We start from the raw sequence: 26,859 nt of genomic DNA, 5'->3' as shown, positions 1-26,859 counted from the left end.
TGCAAAGATAACCAAGAAACGCAAAGCTAACCTGGACAGGAGTCTGAGCCCATGGACAGAAACATGAAAACATTGTACTGATGAATACCAATATAGAAAAGAGTGTTATGGGGAATTGCTGCAAGGAAAAACAGTTGTACAGTATTGGTAAGGAGGTATTGCCCCCAATGAAGTCTTTCTTGTTTGATCAAACTTTTTGTGTTTTTTTTTTGTTGTTTGTTTGTTTTAGGTCACACCCAGCAGCTCTCAGGGCTTACTCCTGGCTCTGAGCTCAGAAGTCTTTCCTAGTAGGCTCAGGGGACCTTATAGGATGCCGGGATTTGAACCGGGGTCAGTCCTGTATTGGTTGCTTGCAAGGCAAATGCCTTACTGCTGTGCTATCGCTCCAGCCCCCGTTTGCTCAAACTCTAAATTGTTTGATGCGATTTAGATGCAATGTTGAAGAAATAGGCATGTGATGTTCAAAGTAAATGAATAACTAAAGTCTTATTTTCACAGAAAATATATTGGCAACTCATTTTATTCCCTTCTATTCTGTAGTCTGCACTCCCTCCCACAATGGCCTCCCTTGCTGCAGCAAATGCAGAGTTTTGCTTCAACCTCTTCAGAGAGATGGACAACAACCAAGGCACTGGAAACGTGTTCTTCTCTTCTCTGAGCATCTTCACTGCCCTGGCCCTGGTCCGTTTAGGTGCAAGAGGCGATTGTGCTGCTCAGATCGATAAGGTTAGTCTTGGTGGTGCTACACCTCTGGCTTCCATGAGGACAAATAGTTTTTCTCCAGATTCTTACTGAGAAGGTATCATATAAATGGTAACACATTCCTTAATACTTAGTACTTGGACCCTTAAAGTTCATGGGTTTGAACTATGAGGCTCACTTGGATACTCATTCATAGGTTCAACATGTCCCAGTTGGAAGTCAGCTGAATTAATGAGTGTGGATGTGAAACCTTTAGATGTCTCTAAGTTACAGTGGAATTTTCCACTGCCCTGAGTTGGAGTCTTGGATCTCGAATTAGTTAGGGATCTTCAGCATTATGATCTTCCAATTTCCCATCTTGACAGCAAGAGCACCTGGAGAATGTGTTGGGATACAAAAGCTTGGGCTTTGCTCCAGACTCCAGTGAGTCAGAGCCTTTAGGGGTGTTTCTAGTGAACTCTCCAGGTGCATTTGGCAAGTGAGGATCACTGCTTCAGTCCATGTGGGCAAGCAAGAAGAACTAGGAAGAGATGTCAATAAAGGCTCAGTTTAAGCACCATTCAGGTGACCTGGACGTGAAGTGACATAATTGTAATTCCAGGTAGCTGCCTACCTGGATCCTCAGCACCATCTCACCCACACCACCTTAGGAAAGTGCTTATGAACTTATCTGGTACACAGCCTGAGGCAGGCAGCACAGGGAGCAAAAGGGTCAGAATTGCCTCCCTTCTCTGAGGTTGAGTAGCCCAGCTAGTAAGCTCTGGCTCCAAGTCCAGATCTCGGACTTATTTCAGCTCACAGATGCCCATAAATGGTTCATAAATGACATCTGACTTGAAATAGTCTCTGTTGTTACTATCTCACTTAAGTTCTCAAAGATAATTATTGGCATAATTAATCTAGCTGGAGATGTTACATAGATACTATTGCATAGTCTAGCTCAATGAATATTTATTGCTAGGGAGAACTAAAAGGCCACAGTATGCCATTTTCTAAAGAACTGGAGTGATTAGGTAGCTCAGTTCATGGACTGTTTCACACCAATGACCTGAAGATAATAATCAACCACTGACAACCACCTTGAAGTCTGGCTCTGGGACGAGTATTTCACATATTCCCTTACCTTGTGCTTACTGAAGTAGCTAATGCTAACTTGGCTGTATAAAGGTTGGCCAGATCATTTATTTCTCTTTTAGAAGACAGCAAAACTACAGTTCAGACAGAGAGAGAAGCAGCTCTACTTTAGATCTATTCAGACAGTTTTTGGTTTAGGAGACTGTTCTCAGGATTGTTGGAGCTTTGTTAAAGTTCTTGACCTGCCTCCCTCAGTACCATTAACATCTCTTTTTAGAGGAGACCAGCAAATCTGTTTCCAGACACAGTCAAATACCTCCTAGGAGACAGAATCATCCTCCTTCACAATGCCCCAGATTGAGAACCATTTACCTTAAGATCACAGGCTGAAATGGAATCAAATATAGTAGTGTACTTCATCTATAAGGTGAATATTTTGTGAAAAGAATAGCATTCAGAAAAAAAAAGTAGCAAATAAGAAAAATGGGTTAACTTATTCATAAAAACACATGTCTTATAGCTAAGCAAGGCAACTATTATGAGACTAGAACTCTGGGAGTTAGAAGTAATCTAATTTCTAACCTTGAGCACCTTGGCTCATACCTATGATGGAACTAGATCTTTGACTCCAAAGAACATAAAACTATTGATCATTGCATGAGTTCATGTGGGTTGTTTAATTTCTTATAAATTACTTACAAATTTACAATATAGCCAAAGTTACTTACAAAATTTTGCTTACTTTCTTGAAAAACTACAGAAATTAATTTTGTTACATTTAATTTTTTAAATTTATATTGAACTTTTAAATTCAATATTAAATTTTCTGTTTACTTCTCAGTGCTGCTGTCTGCAGCATCTTCCAATATCTTGCTTTTTAATATCTGGCAGATTAGGGTCAAAGTTGAAGGGTCACAGTCACTATCCTACTGAATCCTGCTTTTCATAATCACTGCCCATCATAACTGACTACTTGTAACTTTTGTCATTACAATCTGTTAAAATAACCATAGGAGAGTAAAAGGGTAAACTGTAGTTAAGTTTGTAACTTATTTGTACAAATGAAAAATATTCTTTTAGAAGTTAATTTTTAGGCTCTCTCTGACCCCGTCCCAGATAGTGTCTGATTGTAAGACTAGGCATATGACAACCCATGTATTTTATATTGCACATGTGTGTTAGAGATAAATCTGGTGCAATCCATTTTATTATGATTTCTAACATTATTATTTAATATTATTGAATATGTTTTCTTTAAGCATTACCATGGATGCATATAGTCCTTTATATTTTGATGTTCAGATAATCACTTGGAGCAGGGACAAGCTGCCATTTTAAACCTGTCATATTACAGCAGTACTGCAATATGCTCCTTGAGAATCTTTCCTTTCTGACAAGAGTTTCTGTATCTGTCTTTATGCAGGGGTGTGTGGTGTGTGGTAAGCTCCACTATCTGAAGTCCTAATTTCTTTACTAGTAGCATGAACAAAATAATATAAATAGTGATATCAAAATCCAGTACTTGTAGGTGAGAGAGTAAATTTAAAATTCCATGAAACCTCACCATTTGAGTGAGGCTGGATACGTTAAGATTCATTCCATTATTTTCATTGCACTTTAGTATTACTGTATTTTTTCTTTTTTGAATATAAAATATTTAATATTAACTCTTCCCCTTTAAGCTTTCTGTGTCTTCTCTTTCAAGTAGCATTTTCAATAGAATGTGACAGATAGTTCTACGCACATTCTGGTTTCATGATGAAATCCACCAAGGCCAAGTATGATATTTTTTGAGAATCAAATAAGTTTGCATTTTCTAAAGCACCACTGGATTTTATCAGAAGCACTTAAAATATAGTTATTCTAATATAGGAATAATGAAAATATAAAATATAAGTGAAAGGATAAAATCTCTGGGGAACAAACCATCATTCAAAAGATTTTTCCATAATAACCACTTGTCTCTTATGCAAGACCACATAACAATCAATATGATTGTCAAAATTTCTGGATTTTCTTGGTCAATTATTTCTCTCTGATCAGTTTCAAAGATGTGGAACTAGAAATTCCCCCACCTTCTTCCTCAATGTAGGAAAGGAAGAAACAAAGGATGACCCCAAATAAAGAATAGTGGGTAGAGGTTGGGCACTACTTCATGCTCTCTCTAATAATCTCTTCTGGAGGCAACAATTTCCATTGGCAACATTTACTTTTTCCATGTTGAACATACTGAGAGAGAAGCACAATCTATATTTTTTAGCATCAGTATCACAAGGTAGTAATAATAAAAACAAATGAGAATGAGACAGTCTAAGGTATAAAGATTCAGGATGTTCTCCCCCACTCCTTATTAGAACAAAGTAAGTCATTCCATTGAAGTGGGTTTTCCTTGTTCAACTTTCTTCTCCAGACATGTTAGCAACTTCATTGTTCACTTATGGGAAAAGCTCACTGATGGACAGAGGATTTACCCATGGTAAGGGAATTATCAGTTGATAAAACTGACTTCAAACCTGCAAGAGAATTGTTTAAGGAATCAGATCTCATTCTGTTCATTGGGAAGATATAATGACCACATTCTTTAGGACATTGAAAACATTCATGTTTGGCTTAAGCAACACAGAGGGAGGTGACTTATGTTTTCCACTCTCCACAATAGCATGGAATGGGGAAGAAAAAGATACCTGACCCAGATGGTGGTCAGCAAGGTATCTTGATGCCTACAAAGACCTCACTGATAAATTTTAAATTCCTAATTTATTTAGCAAATTTACCTACTTTTGTCTGCCATCTCACATCTTTTATGACTTCAGATTAAGAAGCTGGGAATAGAAAGGAGGTTGGTTCCTTATCTCTGTGGCCAATTAAGACTTGGATCTTTCACGCAATTAGTTGGAGGAATGTAAGTCACACGAGTTTTTAGTTGCCACTGTGTATTGTTTATCGAACCTGAAGGTGTGGGATGGAGTTGGTACACATGTAGTTTGTCCTGGACAGTTGCGTGAGTGATTACCATCTATGGAGGACAAATTCTAGCATTTCATCATGGAGGAGTCATTTACCTTTCAGAAGGTAGACAGAAGGACCTGGTGAAAATTGGTAGACTGCAATAGAAAAATCAAGACCTGGCCATATCAATCATGATTGAAATAAGTAAAATATGAAAACCATACTTTTAAGTGGAAACACCTCAAATTACTTAATTTAAAATAATTACAGGATTATGAATATTAGATCTCAAGACCCAATTTAGAAATATTTAGGATTACCTAGATATTCCATTTTAACTACTCCAGTTTATGCCTTGGTTTACACCATTAGCTCCAGTTCTTTGCCTCCCACTGGATTAAGCACATTTTTTTTTTAAAAGTTTAACAATTTGTCCTCTTTTTGATCCTTTTCTGTATTTAATTAGTAAATTTAATTAGTAAATAGTTATAAAATTGTTCCTTGAGAATGACCACACCACAATAATTTAATAAATTTAATAATTTAATAAATAAAAAAAGTCTTTGGTTGGCCATTTATTTCTGAACTCTCCTAGTCCCTAGGATTTTCCTCAATGAACAATTTGTATTTAAGCCAAATCAATAGGGCAGCTGCACATTTCATATGTTCTCTGTGTGCTAATGAATAAACACAAAAAAACCAACTCTTAGCAATGACCATAGGGGTCATTTAGGAGCAGAGGCTCCTCATTTTCTGCTTTGTTGATTTTTACTGGGAAGGGATAAAAAGAGGAACTTCTCTGTGGTGCTCAGGAGAGGTGGGGGTTCTTCTTGGAGGACTCAACTCTCACAGGGACTTCTAGAGTTGGACCTCATGATGCCCAGGGACCATGGATTGTAGGGGATAAAACTGGCATTGTCCACATGCAAGGTATGTACCTTATCTCTTTGGCCCATGGCCTACTCACTGCTTTCTTCATTCTGTTTGCAGATGCTCCATTTTTACCCCATTTCTGGACATGGAAACTCTCCTAATAATCAGGTAAGGACAATATAATCCTTTGGACAAGAGAATGTGAAACTCTACTTAGGAAAATGATCATCTCACTGATGTGGTTCATAGTGTCATCAATTCTTTAACTTTTTTTTTTCTCGTGGTGCTGATGTTCAAACCTAAGGTATCACACATGGAAGTCCTGTGTTTTGACTCACATCCCCAGCATTCTCAGTCCTTCCAAAGGAAAGGAGCACATCTCATTCAGAGCTCTACATTTTGGAGATACACATACAATAAAAACATAACTTCCCTGCCATTCATTATCCTTGTTGTTATAAAGACTGAAGGTTGCCTCTGTACTTGGTTGTGGTACCCATACAAATGTGATGCTAGATGTGGCTCACACACACATCAGGTTGGGTTTCTTGCACATAGGCTCATCCACTGTTTAGTGGTGTTCTGGTACACTCTGGATGAAGTGTTCATTGATGTTCATGCACCTATTCAATCTCTTTGTGGATCATATGCCTTTTAGTTGTTGTGTTAACACATACCTGGCCACAGAATGGGTAGTATGTGCCAGAGATCACAGAGAGCTGAGCTGACAGGATCTTGTTTTTATCTGAAGAGACATTTAGGACCCAACATGCAGCTGTATAATATTTGACAGCAGGTTAATTAATTATAAATCTGCCAGTATTTTACTGATGTGTTGGCCAGATTTTAAAAAGATTAAATAAAACCATATGTTTTGTCTTAATTCATTGATATTCCTAGCTAGCTTATATTGGTAAAATAAGTTAGTATACCCCTTAGACAAATACATTGTCTTCTGTTAAAATTAAGATTAAATTTTTAAGAAGTCCTTTAATTATATTATTTTAGCATACACAAGCATGATGAAGAGTGAGAGATTGAAAATTTAGGTGTCATTATCTGCTACTTTATGAACATCGATTAATCAGCTTTTTGGGTTTTATACCTGCTGAGGGGTATTTCTTAGCTGGGGGTAATTCCTGGTGGTGCTCGGAGGAACCATAAAATGCAAATAATTGACTTCAGGCCTCTAGTATACAAAGAATGTGCTAAATAAATCTTTGCAATGCAAGAATAAATTTTAATATACATATTTTAAAAATAACAGGCAGGACTCCAATCTCAACTGGAAAAGGTCCTCTCTGAAATAAACTCAAAGCACAAGGATTATGATCTCAGCATTGCTAATGGCCTTTTTGCAGAACAAGTGTTTGACTTTCGTAAGGTAAGTGCAATCTTCTATGTTAGGTTCCTTTTTACTCGAAACCTGAACCTCTTTTTTTTGGGGGGGGGTCACACCCGGCAGCTCTCAGGGGTTACTCCTGGCTCTATGCTCAGAAATCGCCCCCTTGCAGGCATGGGGGACCATATGGGATGCCGGCATTCTTTTTTTTTTTCTTTTGTGGTTTTTTTTGGGTCACACCCGGCAGTGCTCAGGGGTTATTCCTGGCTCCACGCTCAGAAATTGCTCGTGGAAGGCACAGGGGACCATATGGGATGCCGGGATTCGAACCGATGACCTCCTGCATAAAAGGCAAACGCCTTACTTCCATGCTATCTCTCCGGCCCCCCAGCACCTGAACCTTTCTCAACTCATGCTTCAATAAAAACCTGTAGCTTTCTATATGGCCACAGAGGTGACTCTTCTCCCTTGTCGATATTAATGATGTGCCCAGGGTTTCATAAAGGCACTATCTTGTTACCCAACGTAAACCATCATCTACTGGAATCATCTTCTTATTCACGTCACCATGCAGAGAGGTCCCAGAAGAAAAGATAATTTGTTTTTTATCAGTCATGTCATGTGGAATTAAAATGTCAGGAACAGGCAACACGCTTAGGATTGTTTTGGACAATAGGGCTGGCCTTTTTTCTTTCTGAAGTTAAAACCTACTGGGATAGTTCCAAAGATTTGATTGTAGAGGTTCCTTTCCTTCTCTTCATTTCCATTTTTTCTTCTTCTTTTCTTAATTTCCTTTCTTTTTTCTTTCCTCATTTCCTTTCTTGTTCCTTTCTTCATTTTCTTTCTTCTATTTCTTTCATCTTTCTTTCCATGAGTTAATGATCTTTTTCCATAAGATAGAGCTTACCCAACTTTCTGGTGGCACACACAGCTAGCTACTCCCTGCCATCTGCAGAAGAGCTTCTCAGGCATGACACAAAGTTGGGGGTAAGTTCCTCTGAGGTCATCAGACTCAATTAGTTGGTGTCAATCATTGTCAATAGCGTCCTGCTCATCACAGGACCAGCGTGACGCAGAATTCACTGCACGTGCTCTGACTCTAGAACTGACTTCATAGAATATCATTACTGTCACTGACTCTGTTGCTGAGCTTTATTTGGGCTTAATCTCCACCTGTATCGTGGCCAGCTCTCTGTATTCTTCCCAACCACCTAGTGATGCATGGGGTCTCCAGCCAGCAGCACTGTGCTCAGTCAGGAATGTTTGGGAGACTGTGCAGAGGTTGCAAATCTTGCAATCGGCATGTTAAACTATCTTCCTTCCCAGATGACTCAAAATTTTTTTATTAGGACATTGTAATTACAAAATTATTCATAATAGAGTTTCAGGCCTACAGTGTTCTCACAACACTCAATGCCAGTGTTAACTTCTTTCTATCCTTTTGTTTTTCTCTCCCTTAGTTTGACCCTGGCTGAATATTTTAGGTAGAAATTATATATCTATTATACTGTTATCAATGGCGGATTTTCATTTGTGAGAAGTCATTAAGAACATAGAAAATAAAGAAATGGCCATTTTTTAAATCCAAAACACAACTAAATTATTCTAAAATTTACCTTGATAAAATTTGACTAACATCAATTTTTAGTTATTCAACTAGAATTCATATACGAATGAATAATTTTATAACTTTTATGCTCACGTTTGATTGGGATGAGTTTATTTATTATAACTCAAGATTATTTATTATAAGACAACAACATGTTGTACAAATTGTCCTTATAAAAGGCACAGTACCAAATACTTAAACACTATCTCTGTTACTATTCTTTCCTTTTCCTCTCTAATCCATGTAAAATATTCATTGGATCAGACCTCTGAAAACATACCCCCTTTCTGTCACCATTTGGGTGACTTTATTGTCCCTGTAGATAACTCAATTTTCTTCTCACAATTTCCCTATCTTTTTCTACATTATTATAGTAACTGATACTTAGGGTACAACCTAAAACTTATTAATACCCAGGACTATTCCACTCTTGAAATCTACCATTTTAATTTCCTAGTTTGCAACCAAATTATCTTTTTTCATGATTTCATCCCCATTCTACCTTTTTTTTGCCACACCCATTTGATGCTCTGGCTTAGCACTCAGAAATCACTCCTGGCTTGGGGGGACCATATGGGATGCCAGGGGATCGAACCAAGGTCCATTCCGTGGCTAGTGCTTGCAAGGCAGGCACCTTACCTCTAGTGCCACCTCACTGGCCCTAACATTCTACTTTTTGTAATAACACATAAATTTGCTCTTAGCACACATTTTCTAAAGACTTTTTTCTTAAATCCCATGTATATGATTTCATTATTCTTTTTGTTAATCTAACAACATGTCTCAAAAAATCAACCTTTTTCTTTTTTAAATTAATATCTTTATTTAAACACCTTGATTACAAACATGATTGTAATTGGGTTTCAGTCATGTAAAAAACACCCCTGTTCAACATTCCCATCACCAATGTCCCAAATCCCCCCCCACCCCACCCTCATCTGTAGACAGGCTTTCTACTTCCCTCATTCATTCACATTGTTATGAGAGTTCTCAATGTAATTATTTTTCTAACTGCACTCATCACTCTTTGTGATGAGCTTCATGTTGTGAGCTGGATCTTCCAGATCTCTCCTCTTTTGTCTCTGTGAATTATTGCAAAAATTTCTTCTATTTTAAGAAATTTTAAGAAATTTTTAATGAGTATGAGTAGCATGCATCTTGTTTTATAGACTCTTTCTATTCACAACAATTGCATTTGGTTTCTATCTTAAGGATTCTATGAAACTACTGCTATCAAGGTTAATAATGAATTTTATAAATACCCAAGCGATAAATACTTTGAATTTTTCTTTTATCTGTATTTAATACTATTGCCACTTTTCCCACTTCTGGTTTCTCTGGTGCTGGTTTCTTAAACTTTTCTATGTGTTTTTAGCTTTTTCTCGGTCTTCCTCTACTCAGCTCTAATATTATACATTCTTTAGGGCTCTTTCTTTAGGCATCTTCCTTTTTCATTCTCTCAGGGTAAAAATCTAGAATTCCTTTACATTGTCTTATCCAAATTTCCAAAGCACTATGACATTCCTTACCCAGCTCTGCCCCCCAATCCAATGCCACACATACCTCTATCATGTTTTAGTGCGAGTCCAAATAGATGAATTCTTAAATATTATATCTTTTCTGGTACCTGATCTTCTCTATCACCTTGTTTTCTTTCATGGGATGACTCAGTTTTTCTCTTTTCCTAAATATCATATTTCATCTGTGACAAAGATCTATTGAATCTTCCTTTTTAAAAAATAGGATATTTTGAAATAATTCAAACACAAAAGAATCACAAGCAAAACTAAAAGAACTATTTGAGATACTTGATCACATTTAAATATCACATTGTAATTTCTAATACCATGATTTTTATGGAACCACAATATAATTCACAATTTAGGGAATGGATATACTGTTACCAGCTGTCTTTAGACCAGTTGAGTTTGACCCTACATTAGTCTTTATTACACAATATTTTGGTTTACAATCACACATTATTGATTTTTGTATCATTTCAGTCTTATTTAATGTAAAACAATCATTCGCCTTTCACTGATTTTTATGATCTTGACTTTATTTTTAAAGAATTATACTTCAGGCTAGTTATAGTTTGGAATGTACTATAATGTAGGTGTGTTGGATGTCTCTTAATGATTTGTTTTGAACAGTTATCTTGAAATGTAGTTGATGAATAGCATTGTATGAGGTTAGTGTATATGATATATTAATTTGATACACTATTTTGTTGCTAAATGGTTATCAACACACTTTTTGCTAACAGTCTATTAAACTGGATAGAGACACCACAGGGATTGTTTAATTTTCATTATGATGTTCCTATTGTGTTCTGTGAGTATTTTGCATTATTCAATATCAAATTAGTGTTACCTTTGATGGCTGCATAAAAGTGAAATTGCTCCGCAGTCTGTCGTAGGCTACTGCGAACAAGGAAGATATCTTACCACTTGCGCCACCACTTCGGCCTCTGCCCCTCTTTTTTTTCTGTTTGAACTCTGAATTATAAGGATTTCCTGACAAGAAAATTTGCTTTATACGTTCTTTGACATAGATATGATATATTATAATATATTAAAATTAATATATTAATTACTCAATATATTTATACATTTATATATTTATGTAATATTTTGTATAATCTATATGATATTTTATATATAACATATACATATATAAATAAATGTATATTGTATAAGTATATAATCATATAGTTATTAATTATATAATTAATATAATAATATATATATTTTGGTTTCTGGGCCACACCTGGTGATGCTTAGGGGTTACTCTGGCTATATACTCTAAAATCACTCTTGGCTTGAGGGACCATATGGGACACCAGGGGATCAAACTGTTGTCTGTCCTAGGATAGCATGCCTTACCATTTGCACCATCACTCTGGCCCTATAATATATTATTATTTTAATTGTTGCTAGATAAATGTGGTCTCATCACAGTGGAAGGACATTGCATAGAGGACAATATTGTTATCCTCCCTACCCTGAAATGTTCACATGCCCAAATTTGTCCTTACTGATAACTTTGAGTATGAATTGTTCAGGAAAATCATTGAAGGGGAAGATACATTTCTTTTTTTTTTTTTTGAAGATACATTTCTATAATTTATTTCAACCTCGTCATACCTCTGCAAGTGCCATTGTGCCAATGTAGTCCCTTTTAACGTTCATCAAGATAGGAAGTAATGACACACATGCCTCTATATTTCTTTATATTACCTCTTATCCCTTCAATAATCATTCTAAAAACTTTTTTCTATAACAAGAAAAATCGGACACTCATACTCTTGACTTCTATTTCTTATTCCTCCACATATGTCTCAAATTAATCACTAGTTCCTGCTAAAGTTCTGAAGCCAAGATTCTTTTAAGCCTATAAGAGCCTTCCTTGATGTTATAACCTTTTCCCACTGTCCTATTCAATTTGAATTCTTTTGGGGTTCATTTTAAGCTCATGTTCTCCAGAAAGGTTCTATGATGTTTTATATACTGATAAGAAACTGTGTGTTATATATGACTTACCCTCAGACTGAGAAATGTTATAAAGCAGTATCTGTAGCCTATATATATACTGTAGTATAGCAGTAAATATTTATTGACTAAGTAGATAAATACCTTTAGGGACTTAGAAACACAAAGAATACTTTGTTACTTAAAAGCCCTCTGCCTCTGAAAAATATTTGGTTCTATCTCAGGTTTAAGAATAATAAATTAAAATAAATTATATTTTCCCAAACACATACCAATCATGGACTTATGTTGAAGAAATCATCATAAATGAAAAAAGGCCAAATACTCTACATCAGAAAAATTTAATTATATAATTAGTTTACTTGATTCATTATTAGAGAATTAATTAATATTATTATCAAAATAAATTTCATGGAAACAAAAATTGTTACTCTTACATCTTTAAGCTAAATGTGTCCTCATCCACTGGTTATGTGATAATTCATAATAATGGCAGGAGAAAGTTTATAAAGCAATTCACATGAACAGAAGTCTATATATTTTTATCTTCATTAAATAGACAGGGAACTGAAGATTATAATGTAGAATAAAGAAGTAGAACTTCGTGTAGTTACTATTTGATTGTAAATAGTACTCCTTTCACTATAATTTGCAGATGAACAAAAATTTTAAAAGGTAGAAAAACTGATGAGAGTGATTTCAGCATCATGTTAATCTGAGCTGCTCTTTTTGTCTCTCCCCTTCAGTCTACAACTAGTAAGATACTCTGCATATTTTAAATATTTTTATTTAAACACATTGATTACAAATATGATTATAGTTGGGTTTCAGTCATATAAAGAACACCCGCCTTCACCACCTTCACATTCCCATCACCAATGTCCCAAATTTCTCTCCTCCCCACCCAACCCTGCCTGTATTTGAGACAGGCTTTCTACTTCCCTCATTCATTCAAATTGTTATGATAGTTGTCAGTGTAGTTATTTCTCTAATTGCACTCACCAGCCTTTATGGTGAGCTTCATATCATGAGCTGGACCTTCCAGCCCTCATCTCTTTTGTCTCTGAGAATTATTGCAAAAATATTTTAATTTTTTAAACCCATAGGTGAGTGAGACTATTCTGTGTCTATCTTTCTCCCTCTGACTTATTTCATTCAACATAATAGATTCTATATACATCCATATATAGGAAAATTTCATGACTTCATCTCTCCTGACAGCTGCATAATATTCCATTGTGTATATGTACCACAGATTCTTTAGCCGTTCATCTGTTGAAGGGCATCTTTGTTGTTTCCAGAGTCTGGCTATTGTAAATAGAGCTGCAATGAATATAGGTGTGAGGAAGGGATTTTTGAATTGTATTTTTGTGTTCCAAGGGTACATCCTTAGGAGTGGTATAGCTGGATCATATGGGAGTTCAATTTCCAGTTTTTGGAGGAATCTCCATATCATTTTCCATAAAGGTTGGACAAGATGGCATTCCCACCATCAGTGAATAAGAGTTCCTTTCTCTCCACATCCCCACCAGCACTGCTTGTTCTCATTCTTTGTGATGTGTGCCAATTTCTGTGGTGTGAGATGATACCACATTTTTGTTTTGATTTGCATCTCCCTGATGATTAGTGATGAGGAGCATTTTTTTCATGTGTCTTTTGGCCATTTGTATTTTTATTTTGTCAAAGTGTCTGTTCGTTTCTTCTCCCCATTTTTTGATGGGATTAGATTTTTTTTTCTTGTGAAGTTCTGACAGTGCCTGTATATTTTGGATATTAGTCTTTTATCTGATTGGTATTGGGGTAAGACACTCTTTTAAATGCTCCCCCAAATTTAAAAGAATTGAGTATTTTCTAATTCACTCAAAGTTACCAGCATTATCTTACTACTAAAACCAAATTAGGGTATCATAAAAATGGAAACATATATTAGCATATATGTATATTCTAAAATGATTTAAAAATCTTTAGCAATTTAAATTCAACAATATATTAAAAAGATTATATTACTAGGATGAATAGACGTTTATTGAAGGATTCAAAGGCACTTCATATGAAAATCAGTCAATGTATTATCACACCTTAAAAAATAAAGGCAAAATTATGCTATTAATTGTGCTAATAAGTGCAGAAAAAATTCTGGACATGTTTCAAGAAATGATAAAACTCTACACAATGAAAAGAGAATGAAAGTACCTTGCACAATGAGATGGAATATAATGAATTAATGATAAAATCTAATTATTACTCAAAGACAAAAACTGAAAAATAACTGACAAAAACTAAAAGATAAGATATAGGACAAGGATATTCACTTTTCAAAATTATTATTTTATGGTAATTTAGGAAATATAATTATAATAGTGCTCAACATATGATACACATATATTAGGTGATATACCAGTACACATAATACTCCTGATTTTTCACCCTTATATTTATGCCTACTTAGCCTCCTTCCTTACCTTTCACTATTTACTCATTGTTGGTTGAAGGTTATGGCTCTAGTGCAGACTATTACCTTCCTTAGCACCATACATGTGCTCCAGATCTTCCATCTGAATTACTTCCAGTCAACCCAGTCATAATTTCCCTCTTCCCAACCTGTTCATCTCAGGTCTGTAAGTAAGGGATATTTACTCATAACACTATTGTTTAATATAGTAATTAGTCAAGAAAAATAAATAAATAACATATATAGTAAGAAAAAAGTAAAAAGTAAAACAACCAGTAGTTGAAGATTCTTTGGGGAATAGATTTTAGTGGAAAAGAAATCTCAAAAGGGAAATATCAATAAAATAACAGTATCAAATGGAAAAGCCATGTACATTGAAAGAAACCATCATAAAAATAAAAAGGAAACCTACTGGATAAGAAAAGACAAAGACAAAGACAATTGTAATTAAATACCTTGCAGTTCTTTTTTTTTTGGGGGGGGGGCACACCTGGCTTCACTCAGGGGTTACTCTTGGCTCTGTGCTCAAAAATTACTCCTCAGAGACATAGGTGGACCATATGGGATACCAGGATTGAACTTGGGTGGACAACGTGCCAGGCAAATACCCTACCTGTTGTTCTATTGTTTTGGCCTCTCAAGCAATCTTAACAAAGAAAAAAGAGGATAACATTAACATTATTGTAAAAGATATTAAAATTAGAAGTAAGAACAAAATGCCTGAGGCTTTATATGTTCAGATTTCAAATAATATAAATAAACATATAGTAATAAAGAAGTACATAATGACATAAAATTGAAACATGGACTTCCCAAAGGAACAGAAAAATGCCTATTAATATGCATATGACAAAGAAGACAAGAACACAACGTCTTTCAGTGATGTGAAAAACACTGGGACATAACACACAAAAATTAAAATTGAATGTAGATTTTATCTATAGATATAAAACAGCAGGTAGGTTTTTTGTTTTGCACATGGCTGACCCGGGTTTGATCTCTGGCATCTTGAGTCTGCCAATAGTAAGGCACAAGCACAGTCAGATATGTCCTCAAAACAAACAAAAATAAGTTCAAACAAAAATTAATTCAAAACAAAATAAAGACTTAACTGTATCACATGGAAAAATTAAAAGATTGTATAGGTGGTAAACTTCTTGACATGGGCTTGACATGGCATTAATTTCTTGGTTCTGATATAAAGCAAGTTAAAATGGACGACATTAAACTAAACTATTTTCAAAATGAAGAGACTAAGTGGGACAAGATATATGCCAATCTGACAAGAGCTTAATATCTAAAATGTATGAAGAACTTATACAAGTCATTAGCAATAAAACAATCTGATTAAAAAGTTGGCTTAATGTTCTGGAAAGTGGTTTGGCAGATTCTCAAAAAATTGCAGTTAGAAATTCCATATGACTCAGTGATTCCTTTCCTGGGTGTCTAAAATATTAGTGTGTCAAAATATTAATTTAAAAAGTCATTTATGCAGACCCATGTTCATCACAGAATTATTTATAATAGCCAAGATCAGGAACAAATCCCAATGTCCAATAATAGATGAGTGTATAAAGAAATTGTTTTATATAAACATAAAGGAATACTATTCAACTATGAAAAAAGTGAAAATTTGATAAATTGCTGCACTTTGGATGGAATTGGAATGTGTCATGTTAAGTGAAATAAGAAAGTTAAAGACAAATATTGGCAAATCTCACTCATGTTGTGTATAAAGAAACAAAATAATTAGACAACCCCCACTAAGCACAAATTCTGAGTTATGATAAGTTGAACTAGAAACTTACGAGGCTAAGGGAAAGAGGGACGCTTTGGGATAGTGATGGAAGGGCTTTAACTCTGATGGGGGCATTGCCGTGACAGTGCTACAAGTATAAATATTATTTCAGTGCCATTGCAAATGTCAGAACCTAAATAGAAGCACAGACTAAGTAGATATCCATCATAAACAGATGCTCTACACAAATCTTTCACCAGAGTATGTAACTTGGCCAACAGGCACATAAAAAGATGTTCATCATCTCTCATAATCAAGCACCCGAAAATCAAAACCAGAGACATTGTCACATACCTGTTAAAATTGCCATTGTCTACAAATAACATAGTAGTACAAATATCTTTTTCAAATAGTGCTTTAGAGCTTTTAGGGTAGATGTAAAGAAGTAGAACTACTGGGTCATATGGATGTTCAATTCTAAATTTTTTGGGAAGTGTCAATGTTGTTTACAAAGAGGATAAAACAATAATACCCAATAATACCCCAATAACAGTGAACAAAGTTTCTTTATCCCATACATTTGTCTCAGCATTAGATGTGTTTATTCTATAAGAGTACCCATTTCACTAGTGTGACATGAATGACTATCACAGTTTTGAATTAACTTTTCTTTTTTTTTTGTTATTTGTAGCTCTAGTCACAATAGTTAAGATATGCAATATCCATGATGACTGGTTTTAAAAAGGCAATATGCTGCTTGCCTATAAACTATGAAGTCATACAATTTTTTTCTATATAGACAGAAGTAAAAGATACCATGCTGAGTGAATTCAGCATGAATTCACTGAAGAGGGACAGATATAAATAGTTATATATACATATATAAACATAATAATGTAACAAATGAATACAGACAACTGATCTTGATATTTGATATACAACTTTGAGTTGATCAAATCAGGGTACTGTGTTTGGTTTGGAGCAGGCTCCCACAACAGTGGGAGGTAATGTACCATTTGGAGGAAAGTGTGGTATTGAAGCAAAGTATGCATGAGACCCTTTTATTTGAAGTATTGTAAATATTTATATCATAATGATATAACTAACTAAACTGTTTAATATAGTAGCCAGTAGCCACATGGGTTAAGTCAATTTTAAATTTTATGTAATAAATCCATGTTTAACAAAAAAATTGCCATTGTCAAAATGAAAAGAAACAACAGGTATTGGTGAGGATGCAGATAAAGGGAATCTTTGTTCACTGATGGTGGAAATGTAAACTGGAACTGTCACTGGGGAAAAGAGCATGAAGGTTTTAAAAATTAAGCAACATATTGTAGATAGTCTACTTCGGTTATATTTATCTAAATAAAACAAAACATAAAAACCAAACTAATGTAAACAAATACAACCATTTATTGTATTGTCAGCATGTTGAATAATTAATTCACTATGATTCATTTTGGTCAAAAACTATAGTTATTTCTTAAGTGCCTAATATATGCTAATATATTTCTTAATTAAGTGCTTAATATATGTGCTGCTGGCAGATAGAAACACAATTATAAAAGAGTAGCCACTATGATTAAAATAAAAATTATATTAAGAAAAAAGAGGCATATATGGTCCTAACTTGTTAGAATGTGGAAGGTGAGCAAGGCACCAGTGTAGACATTTCAGGTAGAAGAAAGACTTTTCAAATGTGTTGAAAGGAACAGATTTGGGAGCAGTTCAGAGTTGTTGGATGTGACTTAGAGCAAAGCATGAAGGGAAGAGTGGCCAGAAATGAGGTCAGGAGGGCAAAGATCTTAAGAGCTTTGCTGGAGAGCTCCAGGGCCTTCCTTGCATTTTACCTCAGCACAGGAAGTAGCTTAGGAGATGGTGAGACAACAGAGACTAAAACTACTAGGGTGGATGTTGGCTATGACCATGAATTCCCTTCCCCAGACCATTTAGAGAAACAAGCTGAAGCAGTGCTCTGACTTTACAAGTTCAATTTCTCAGTCTCTGCTTTCGAACACATTTTCACATTTCTTTGAAGCATGAGCAAGGAAGTGAAAATGAAAAAACAAGTTTACCTGTTTTTTCGGTGTATAAGACAACCCTTCAACCCATGAAAAACTTTCTAAAAGTCGTGAGTCATTTTCAATGTGGTGTAAGGAATGCTGAAACTTATTCCAGCTTCAGGGACAAGTGATCTGCCCATCTCTTACTTTTAAGAAGTAACTTACTTTTAAGACTTTTAGAAAGTTTTTCATGGGTTGAAGGGTAGTTGTGGTGCTGTGTAAATATAAGAACTGTAGGTTACTTATATTACTTATATGTTACTTAGATAGGATTCATCCTTTGTGCATTTACAGAGTTTTATTGGATGTGCTGAAAAATTATATAATGCTAAAGTGGAACGTGTTGACTTTACGAATGACGTAGAAGATACAAGATTCAAAATTAATAGATGGATTGAAGGAGAAACACATGGTGAGTCCATTTTTATTTACAAAATTTGTTGGACTGTGCATGTAAGAGCTGTCATTGTCAAAGCTAGGAGTGTTTTATATACTTTAAAAACAAAGTATTCTCCATCCAAAGTAATGGTTACTATTTCAATTTCTTGTTTGTCATGCTCTTTGGAATAACACATAATTTGCATATTTTATGCCTTCTGCAGAAAATTTGTCTTTGGAAAGATCTAATTTGGTTGGAAAATAAGTTTGTATGACAAATAGCTTTTATTATAACCATTTTGTAATTTAATGAAAATGTATAATTTATTCAGTTAAATTCTATATCCTATAGCTAAGTATTGAAACAGACTAGGAGATGAATAAAGTAGATTATTTTCAATGACTATTATATTGTATTTCATGCTAATGTTTAATTTAATAACTTGCTATTCCTTCATGGACTGAAGAATATCATTAAAATTCTGAAACCCTACTATTATGAAATCTTTTTTCAAATTGTTTCTTAAAATCATATATAGTTTATATTATGTTTAAAATTTTTGTATATCAAAAATGTGGGAAGGTAGTGACTTTGCAAGAAAGTACACAGCTCTATTTAGTCTCACAGATAAAACCCAAATCATGATGAATGGATATGTTTAGTACAAAACAAATAAGGAAATTTGTTCATGGCTTTTTTTTTTTTTGTCCAAAGCACGTAATTTCTTTATCAAGATTAGCTTCAATTTGTGCTCTGAACAGTGTAATTCTATTAGTTGAATCTGGCCATCTCAAAAACATGAGGCATTCTTAAATAAAAACATTTTAGGGGTCTAGAAATAATGCATGGGCTAAGGTACTTGCCTTTCACGCAGCTGTCCCTGATTCAACTCCAGAAACTCGTATTTGCTCTACTGAGCACTGGTGAGAATAAATTATGAGCACAAAGTCATGAAAAAGACCTGACTACTTCTAGTTGTGGCCCCCAAGTAAACAAGGAAACAGCATTGAGTGGCATGTAACAGTCATGGGAATTAGTATACACCTGAATTTTTTTTTTTTTTTAATTAGTAGAAGGGTATTTGGACTAATAGTCACAGTGTGTTTAAAACATACTATTAATAAATCTGAAGCAAATATGAAATTATTTCTTTCTAAAAATTGAGTGGTATTTTGTTTATTGTTTTAAAAATATTTTTATTATAATATTACAATTTACCAAGTTGCTAATAGTACAATGGTTTCAGGTATAAATGTCCCAATATCTGTTCAACCATCAGTGTGATTTTTCCCTTCACCAGTGTCCCCAGTTTCTCACCTACCACCATTACCTACTCACTTGCAGGCACAAAATTACTTTATATTGTTTGTCAAAACACAAAGAAAAATGGAATTTTCTGAACTTAGCTCAATAAGGGTCAATTTGTATTAATTGTGATATCTCTCCATGGTTTCACATAAAGTCTAAAAATGTACTGGGCTATGACTGATGCTTGTTGATCCTCTGAGTTACTGATTAAGCATGGGGGTCTTCTATGCAACTTTCTTATCAGATTTGCTGTGATCCTATTGGGCTAACAAGATCATAAAAGTTTGAGATGTCATGTGGTCATATGTGGCTGCATGGTCCAGGTTCTATAGATCTGGAACAAACATGGTGATTTAGTAGTTTTATAAGGTTTAGTTGTAGGGTTCTGTTGTTTCTGTTAGATAGTGTTGGGTGTAGCTGCAGGCTGTTATGCCTTTTTGGCAGAAAGTGCAGTTTAACATAACACTCCCATTTCTGAGAAAGTTCCAGAGTTGTTAGTCTTGATCAATCCACCTGGGAAGTGTTTGCAGTCTCCATCATTTTCTTTTGGAGCTTAGTAGTAGAGATAGGCAAGATAACGGGTATAGACAGGCAAGGCTTTCTGTTTACTGTTTAGAAGTGAAAGATAGCAGATTTCTAGTACAGTTTGTTATTTGTATTTCTTGACCTTTCTCATACACATATGTGTGTAATTATCCCCATTTGTATAAGCATTTATTTTGAATCTCATTTTGGAGAACACCAAAATAATTCAATATTCTAGTATCCCATTGGATCATAGGGTCACCATCCTCCATTAATTAAAAGGCTCATTTCGAAAGCCATATCTGATTCTTATACAGGTGCCTTTTCTTGCCAGCTGATGAATTCTGAGCGATCACTTCCCTTCATCTTCTGGTTATTCTAAAATCCTTAATCATCATTCAAGAATCTTTAATACTTGATACCTGTTTCCAACTTTCCCACCTTCTTCTCAGTAAAATATCAGAGAAAAATGTACCTAGAAAAAATCCAATTTATTCTGATATTTTACTGAGAATGAGGTTGAAAAATTGGAATCAGGTACCAATAAGGAAGATTCTTGAATTTTGCCTAAGTAAGGACATATGCATAAAGATTAGATTTGCTTCAACTAGCACCAACCAAACTAGCCCAGAAAATCCTTAGACAATGACTTAAATTGTAGCACACAAGAACCACAATTTGTATTCCAGCACTGTGGGAACAGATTAAGGACCTTAACTCAGGTAAGATTGGATCACTTGGAACTGAGGGCAAGAAGGAGTAGACAGAATTTCCATTAATGTGGTTCAATCTTAGTTAAATGCTACTTGTACTGTGGGTTCACCAATGAAAAAGGCAGATCAGTGCTTATTGGTAGGGAGAGGCTTTAAAAATAATCTTCCTGAGACAGAATCCTTGTTGTGTGACTCTTTAATCCAAGCTATTTAATCTCCCTGTGCCCCAGCCACCTACACAGGAAACAGAAGCAATAACAACACTGCTATCTCACTGGAATTTTGTGAGTACTAAAACTAATATTGCACATAAAGGGCTGAGAAAGTGCTGACACAGTAATTATTCAGAGATAATAATTATATTATTATTGTTATGGGTATTTTGCAATGAGAAAAAACTCATTCTCATGTTATTAGTCTCTAAAAGCACTGTCTTTAAATTTACATTCAAATTTCAAATTGTCTCAATTTACTCCTCAAAAGGCAAAATCAAAAACATCTTTACAGAAGGTGGAATCAGTTCCTCGGCTGTCATGGTGTTGGTAAATGCAGTTTACTTCAAAGGCAAGTGGGAGTCTGCCTTCACCAAGAGTGACACCATCAAATGCCATTTCAGATCCCCCAAGGTATGAGGTCCATTGATTGAAGCACATTTGTGGTCTGTACTGAGTACATGCAGAAATAAATTCACCATTTCTTCAATTTACTACCCAATTGCTTTCCAATGTTTTCTACCTACCCAAACATGATGGTCATTTAAAAAGAAGACAAACTTTCTATTTTCTACTAATGCAGGTGAAGGATCACACATGATGATAGCCCATCACTGGGTATTTCCTAAAGCATATTTAAAATTGAGAAAAGTAATACAGTCTAATTTTATTTTGAGGTGACTCAGTTGGCTGCTCATAAGAAAAAAAAAGAGAACAAATGTGTGGCTTTTACTTTTTGTGATGCTGATTGTGGGTAAACAGTTGCAGTCATTTAACACAGATACTTCTCCCTGAAGACCTACCTGTTTAGCGACCAACCGCACTTATGACCATCTCTTCACCATTATTTTATTTTATTTTAAAAATCTGTTTTCCATCTTGTACACTGTACAGTACAGCACTGTGGTTTTTGGTGCTTTAATGTACCTACGTTACTAACTTTATGTTCTGTAATACATTGCAGTACTGCATGTAAATTACACAACCTATGCAAATTAAAACAAGTGGAAGTTTTCAGTTTGATCTTTCTCATTATTTTACTTTTTCAGAATACTGTATTGTCAAGTACTATGCATATACTGTACTACTGTATACAGTACATGCAGTTCCTCACTTAACGACCAATTCACTTAATGACCAAATTTTTGAAACAAAACTTGGTCGTTAAGCGAGGAGTATCTGTATACATAATTTTTCCTGAGTCCTTGTAAGAATGCTTCTGTTTTCAAGAAAAAAGTGTTAGGTCCAGGGGATGAAAAATTGCAGAGATTAAGGTACTAAGGTTCTTATCTTTTATGAGACTAACTCATAAAAGGTTCCTTGGCAACATATATAATTCTCTGAGCACTACCAAGAACAGTCTTTGTGCACAGAGGAAGAGCACTCGAATACTGCCAGATGTGACCCCAACCCCAACCAAACAAACCATAAGTTATTTTAGTGAATTCCACATTTCAAGTATTGATTATACACACTTCTTCATTAATTTGATTGTGATGCAAACTATTTTAGCCAACCTTCATAATACAACCTCCTCCTCCTTCTTCTTCTTCTTCTTCTTCTTCTTCTTCTTCTTCTTCTTCTTCTTCTTCTTCTTCTTCTTCTTCTTCTTCTTCTTCTTCTTCTTCTTCTTCTTCTTCTTCTTCTCTTCCTCCTCTTCTTCCTCTTCTGCTTCTTTTTAATTCTTCTTTCCTCCTCCTCCCTCTTCTTTCTCCTCCTCTTTCATCCTCCTCCATCACCCTCCTTTTACTACTTTTTGTTCTTTTCCTTTATTCTTCTAAACATTAGTATAGTATCATTGAAATATTAAAGACCTTGAAATCTAAAGTGCAACATTTCCTTGTTTTCTAGAAATTATATTGTCTTAGGTAAACTAACCACCAGAAACCTCCTTAATCTTACAAGTAGAAATGATTTATTACATTAAGTGACTTATAAAATTTTCTCTAATTATTCAACCTTAAGTGCTGAAGCAAATACAGATTTAACTTTGTAAATTAGTTTGATTTCTTAAGTGCCCTAAACTAGTAAAATGTTTTTTCTGCAATTTCTCACACCAGAAGTTTGAAACATTGGAGGAGGACTAAGAGCTGATGGACATCAAATATCATGGAATAATTGAGGAAGGCAGAAAGATAGGTTCCCTAGGGATCTGTACTCACAATAGTGGCAAGACTATTGGAGAAAAAGGAGTGATATGAGAACAGAGTAAATAGGATGGGGCAGAATGACTTTCATGGTAGAGGTGAGTCTTGCTTGCCTCTAGTAACCTGCCTGGAGTCCATCCAGCCTGGATGTCTTTGCCCACAGGGCCCTAGGGGAGCCTGCCAGAGGCAAGTGTGTCATGCAGATGTTTGTGAGAGCAAGAATGGCACAGAGCTATTTTGAAAATTATATATATAAAGTACAGTAAGTCTCATGAAATACAACTGTATTAGAGATTCCCACATGACATCATTCCATAGGAACTATATTGGGTGAAAACTTAGTGAAGGGAGGGCAGCACTGACAGAGAAGTGCTTTCATTCTCTACTCTTCTTTCCCTCTTCTGGGCACTAATTTGCTTGTGTTGACTCACTGCCCTCAAAGAACACATAGCACTCTTATCTCTTGCTCTTTTTTGGGCATTCTTCCTTACCTCTTCAAGAAGCTTTGACTTAAACCAATATCAATATATGAAAACCATTCCAAATAAATTTGCTTCTAGTATATCCCTTGAAATATATCCTATACTTTATAATATTACAGGCTCTAAAATCTATAGCACTGATGTCAGTTTAGATTTTAGCATTGCAAACATTGATGAAATGATCCCTTTGCTGGGAAGTATGGCTTCAGCCTTTTTGTAGTATAATCCAGCCCTGTTCTTTCCTTCCCTTGAGATGGAAATGGAACTCATTGGCTATGATTTGCCAGCCACCTTTGTACCAAGCTCCATGTAGTTGCTCTGGAGCATGAGGAAGGAGACCTTAACTGCTTGTCATGTTCTTCTTGAGCTTTGGATTCAGTCAACAAAGACAACTTTGGGCAGGGATATGGCTCAGTTGTAGAACACTTGCCTTGCATACATGAGACCTTGGGTCTAATCTCTGCCATCATCCCAAACATAAACAAAGGCACTCAAGAAGTACAATCTTTCCAAAATTGAGAAAGGCCTTTGGTTCAAGCACAAGAAATTATTTATTGTTCCTGACCAAACTGTTCATCTCATAGGGAGATAAAGCATAAGCAAAGATGACAGGTTTAAGAAAAGAATTTTTTTTTTTACCTCTGTGGGTTATCCAGATCTACAAATAGAATCCTCAAGATACTTAAGGTGCTCTATAAGCTAATGGACTGATATGGGCAAATATTTTGAAGGATTAAATGCTTAATATCTCATTATTATTATTTGTTTTTTATTTTTTTGGCCACACCCCTTTGACACTCAGGGGTTACTCCTGGCTATGCACTCAAAATTTGCCCCTGGCTTGGGGGACCATATGGGACACTTGGGGGATAAAACAGCGGAATGTCCTAGGCCAGCACTTGCAAGGCAGATGTCTTACCTCTAGTGCCACCTCTCTGGCCCCTCTCATTATTATTTTTATTTTTCTGCAGTGCCAGGGATAAAAGCCATGACCTCACACATCCATTGATCAATGACCTGACTCTAAGACTTCACCCATGTGTGTTTGTGGTAAAATACTTAGTGTTTGCTCCAGGCTTACTCCTAGCTCTCTAAACTGGTATTACTTTTGGTGGATATCAGGAAATCATATGTAGAGCCAGGGATAGAACCAAGGTCATCTGCATGCAAAGCAAACAGCTTAAATCTTACATTATCTCTTTGTTTCCTAAATACTATTTTACTTTTGATAAAAGAAAAAAACTATATGATTCATTTTTATTATAATAGTATTTCATAATTTTTATGTGTTATTCAGATTTTAAAAGCAAAACATTACATATAAAGCAATTTATCAACTCACATAATCTTAGGCAGTAAAGACTCTCCATTTCCACATAAGTAGAGGAATAAATGAAGCTACAAAGTGGATGAACTTCAAGTTTACCAGCTGGGGACTTTGAATATAGACAGTTGCATTCAAGTCTGTTTTTGCAACCCTAATGTGTACAGCAATGCAATGCCTTTGCAAACACATCAGGTAAAGCCTCTGGGATCTACTGAACAAAACAGAAATATTATTTTCATTGTATGGAGTCAGTAAGTGAAAGAAGGCTGGCTTATTAAAAAAAGTTCTTCTATTACTTGACTTTCAGTGTCCTAGAAAAGCAGTGTCCATGATGCATCAAGAACAGAAGTTCAATATGTCTATCATTAATGACCCACCCATGCAGGTTCTTGAACTCAAGTATCATGGAGGGATAAGCATGTACATAATGCTGCCTGAGAAAGACATAGCCCAAGTAAGTGCATCTCTCTACATCTTTCACTGTTAGGGACAACGATCACTTATATTGGTATGTTTTCTTCCATGTAGGGTTGAGTAAGAGAGTTGATTTTGAGCCAAGCTCCCAGACAGTGAATTATTTATGCTGGATGACATTGATCATCAAAACCATAAGTCTGGAGCTCTGAAGGTCTTTCCAGGGGCCACCTGAGATTCCATTGATTTACTCCCAGATACACTGAAAAAAATCATTTTCAATTTATTTCATGATGGAAAGATTATCAGGAAACACAGACTTAACTATGAGCTCTGTGAATCTTCTGATTATTTCTGTATTTTTCATTTCTTCTCCAGTCTTGTAATTAGACTTGGATGACAAATGTTCTTATGTAGAAAAAAAACAACAACAGCCAAATATAAGTGAGTCATGTATTGGTATAGCAGAGAAAATTAAACATGTTTTGAACTATTCCTTCATTTTCATAATTTCCCCTCTATTATCCAGAAACACTCACATATTTCACACAACTACCTAGGTGAGGATGATTATGTTAAACCATCTATCACAGCAGTGACTGTTTAATCTCCAGTTTAATCAAGTGGTTCTAATTTGCCCTTTAAATATTCGCACAGATTGAAAACAAATTGAACTTTCGCAATGTAATGGACTGGACCAATCCAAGAAAAATGAAGGCACAGTATGTGGAGGTGTTTCTCCCTCAGTTCAAGATTGAGAAGGATTATGAAGTCAAAGACCATTTAAGAGCTATGGGGCTGAAAGATATCTTTGATGAATCCAGAGCAGACCTGTCGGGTATAGCCTCAGGAGGCCGCCTCTATATGTCCAAACTGATGCACAAATCCTTCATAGAGGTCACCGAGGAGGGCACTGAGGCAGCTGCTGCCACAGGAAACAACATTGTGGAGAAGCAACTTCCTGAATCGACGGTGTTCAGAGCTGATCACCCATTTCTCTTCTTCATCCGAAAGGGTGACGTCATCTTATTCAGTGGCAAAGTTTCCTGCCCTTGA

At 35.3% G+C, this 26,859-nt stretch overlaps 1 protein-coding gene across 2 annotated transcripts; it reads left to right on the top strand.

The window, feature by feature from the left end:
• Window positions 1–558: 558 nt before the first annotated feature.
• SERPINB7 (serpin family B member 7) lies at window positions 559–26,859 on the top strand. Of its 2 annotated transcripts, XM_049782089.1 has the most exons (7): window positions 559–726; window positions 5,716–5,766; window positions 6,866–6,982; window positions 18,591–18,708; window positions 21,705–21,847; window positions 25,697–25,843; window positions 26,461–26,859. In XM_049782089.1, exons 1-7 carry the CDS (start codon window positions 559–561, stop codon window positions 26,857–26,859), a joined length of 1,143 nt encoding a protein of 380 aa, XP_049638046.1. The 2 variants fall into 2 exon arrangements, with proteins under 2 accessions (XP_049638046.1, XP_049638047.1); XM_049782090.1 differs by lacking the exon at window positions 5,716–5,766.

This window comes from Suncus etruscus, chromosome 10, assembly GCF_024139225.1.
Source record: "Suncus etruscus isolate mSunEtr1 chromosome 10, mSunEtr1.pri.cur, whole genome shotgun sequence".
NCBI classification, from domain to species: domain Eukaryota; kingdom Metazoa; phylum Chordata; class Mammalia; order Eulipotyphla; family Soricidae; genus Suncus; species Suncus etruscus.
Note: the sequence above shows the minus strand (reverse complement) of the source record. Positions and strands in the feature narration are given on the sequence as shown.

What these genes read in the sequence shown, in the direction of transcription:
- SERPINB7 (XM_049782089.1), top strand. Translation starts at nt 559, where the DNA reads ATGGCCTCCCTTGCTGCAGCAAATGCAGAGTTTTGCTTCAACCTCTTC. An exon ending in GCCATTTCAGATCCCCCAAG is followed by an intron (nt 21,848 to 25,696) that starts GTATGAGGTCCA and finishes CTTGACTTTCAG; the next exon opens with TGTCCTAGAAAAGCAGTGTC. An exon ending in CTGAGAAAGACATAGCCCAA is followed by an intron (nt 25,844 to 26,460) that starts GTAAGTGCATCT and finishes ATATTCGCACAG; the next exon opens with ATTGAAAACAAATTGAACTT.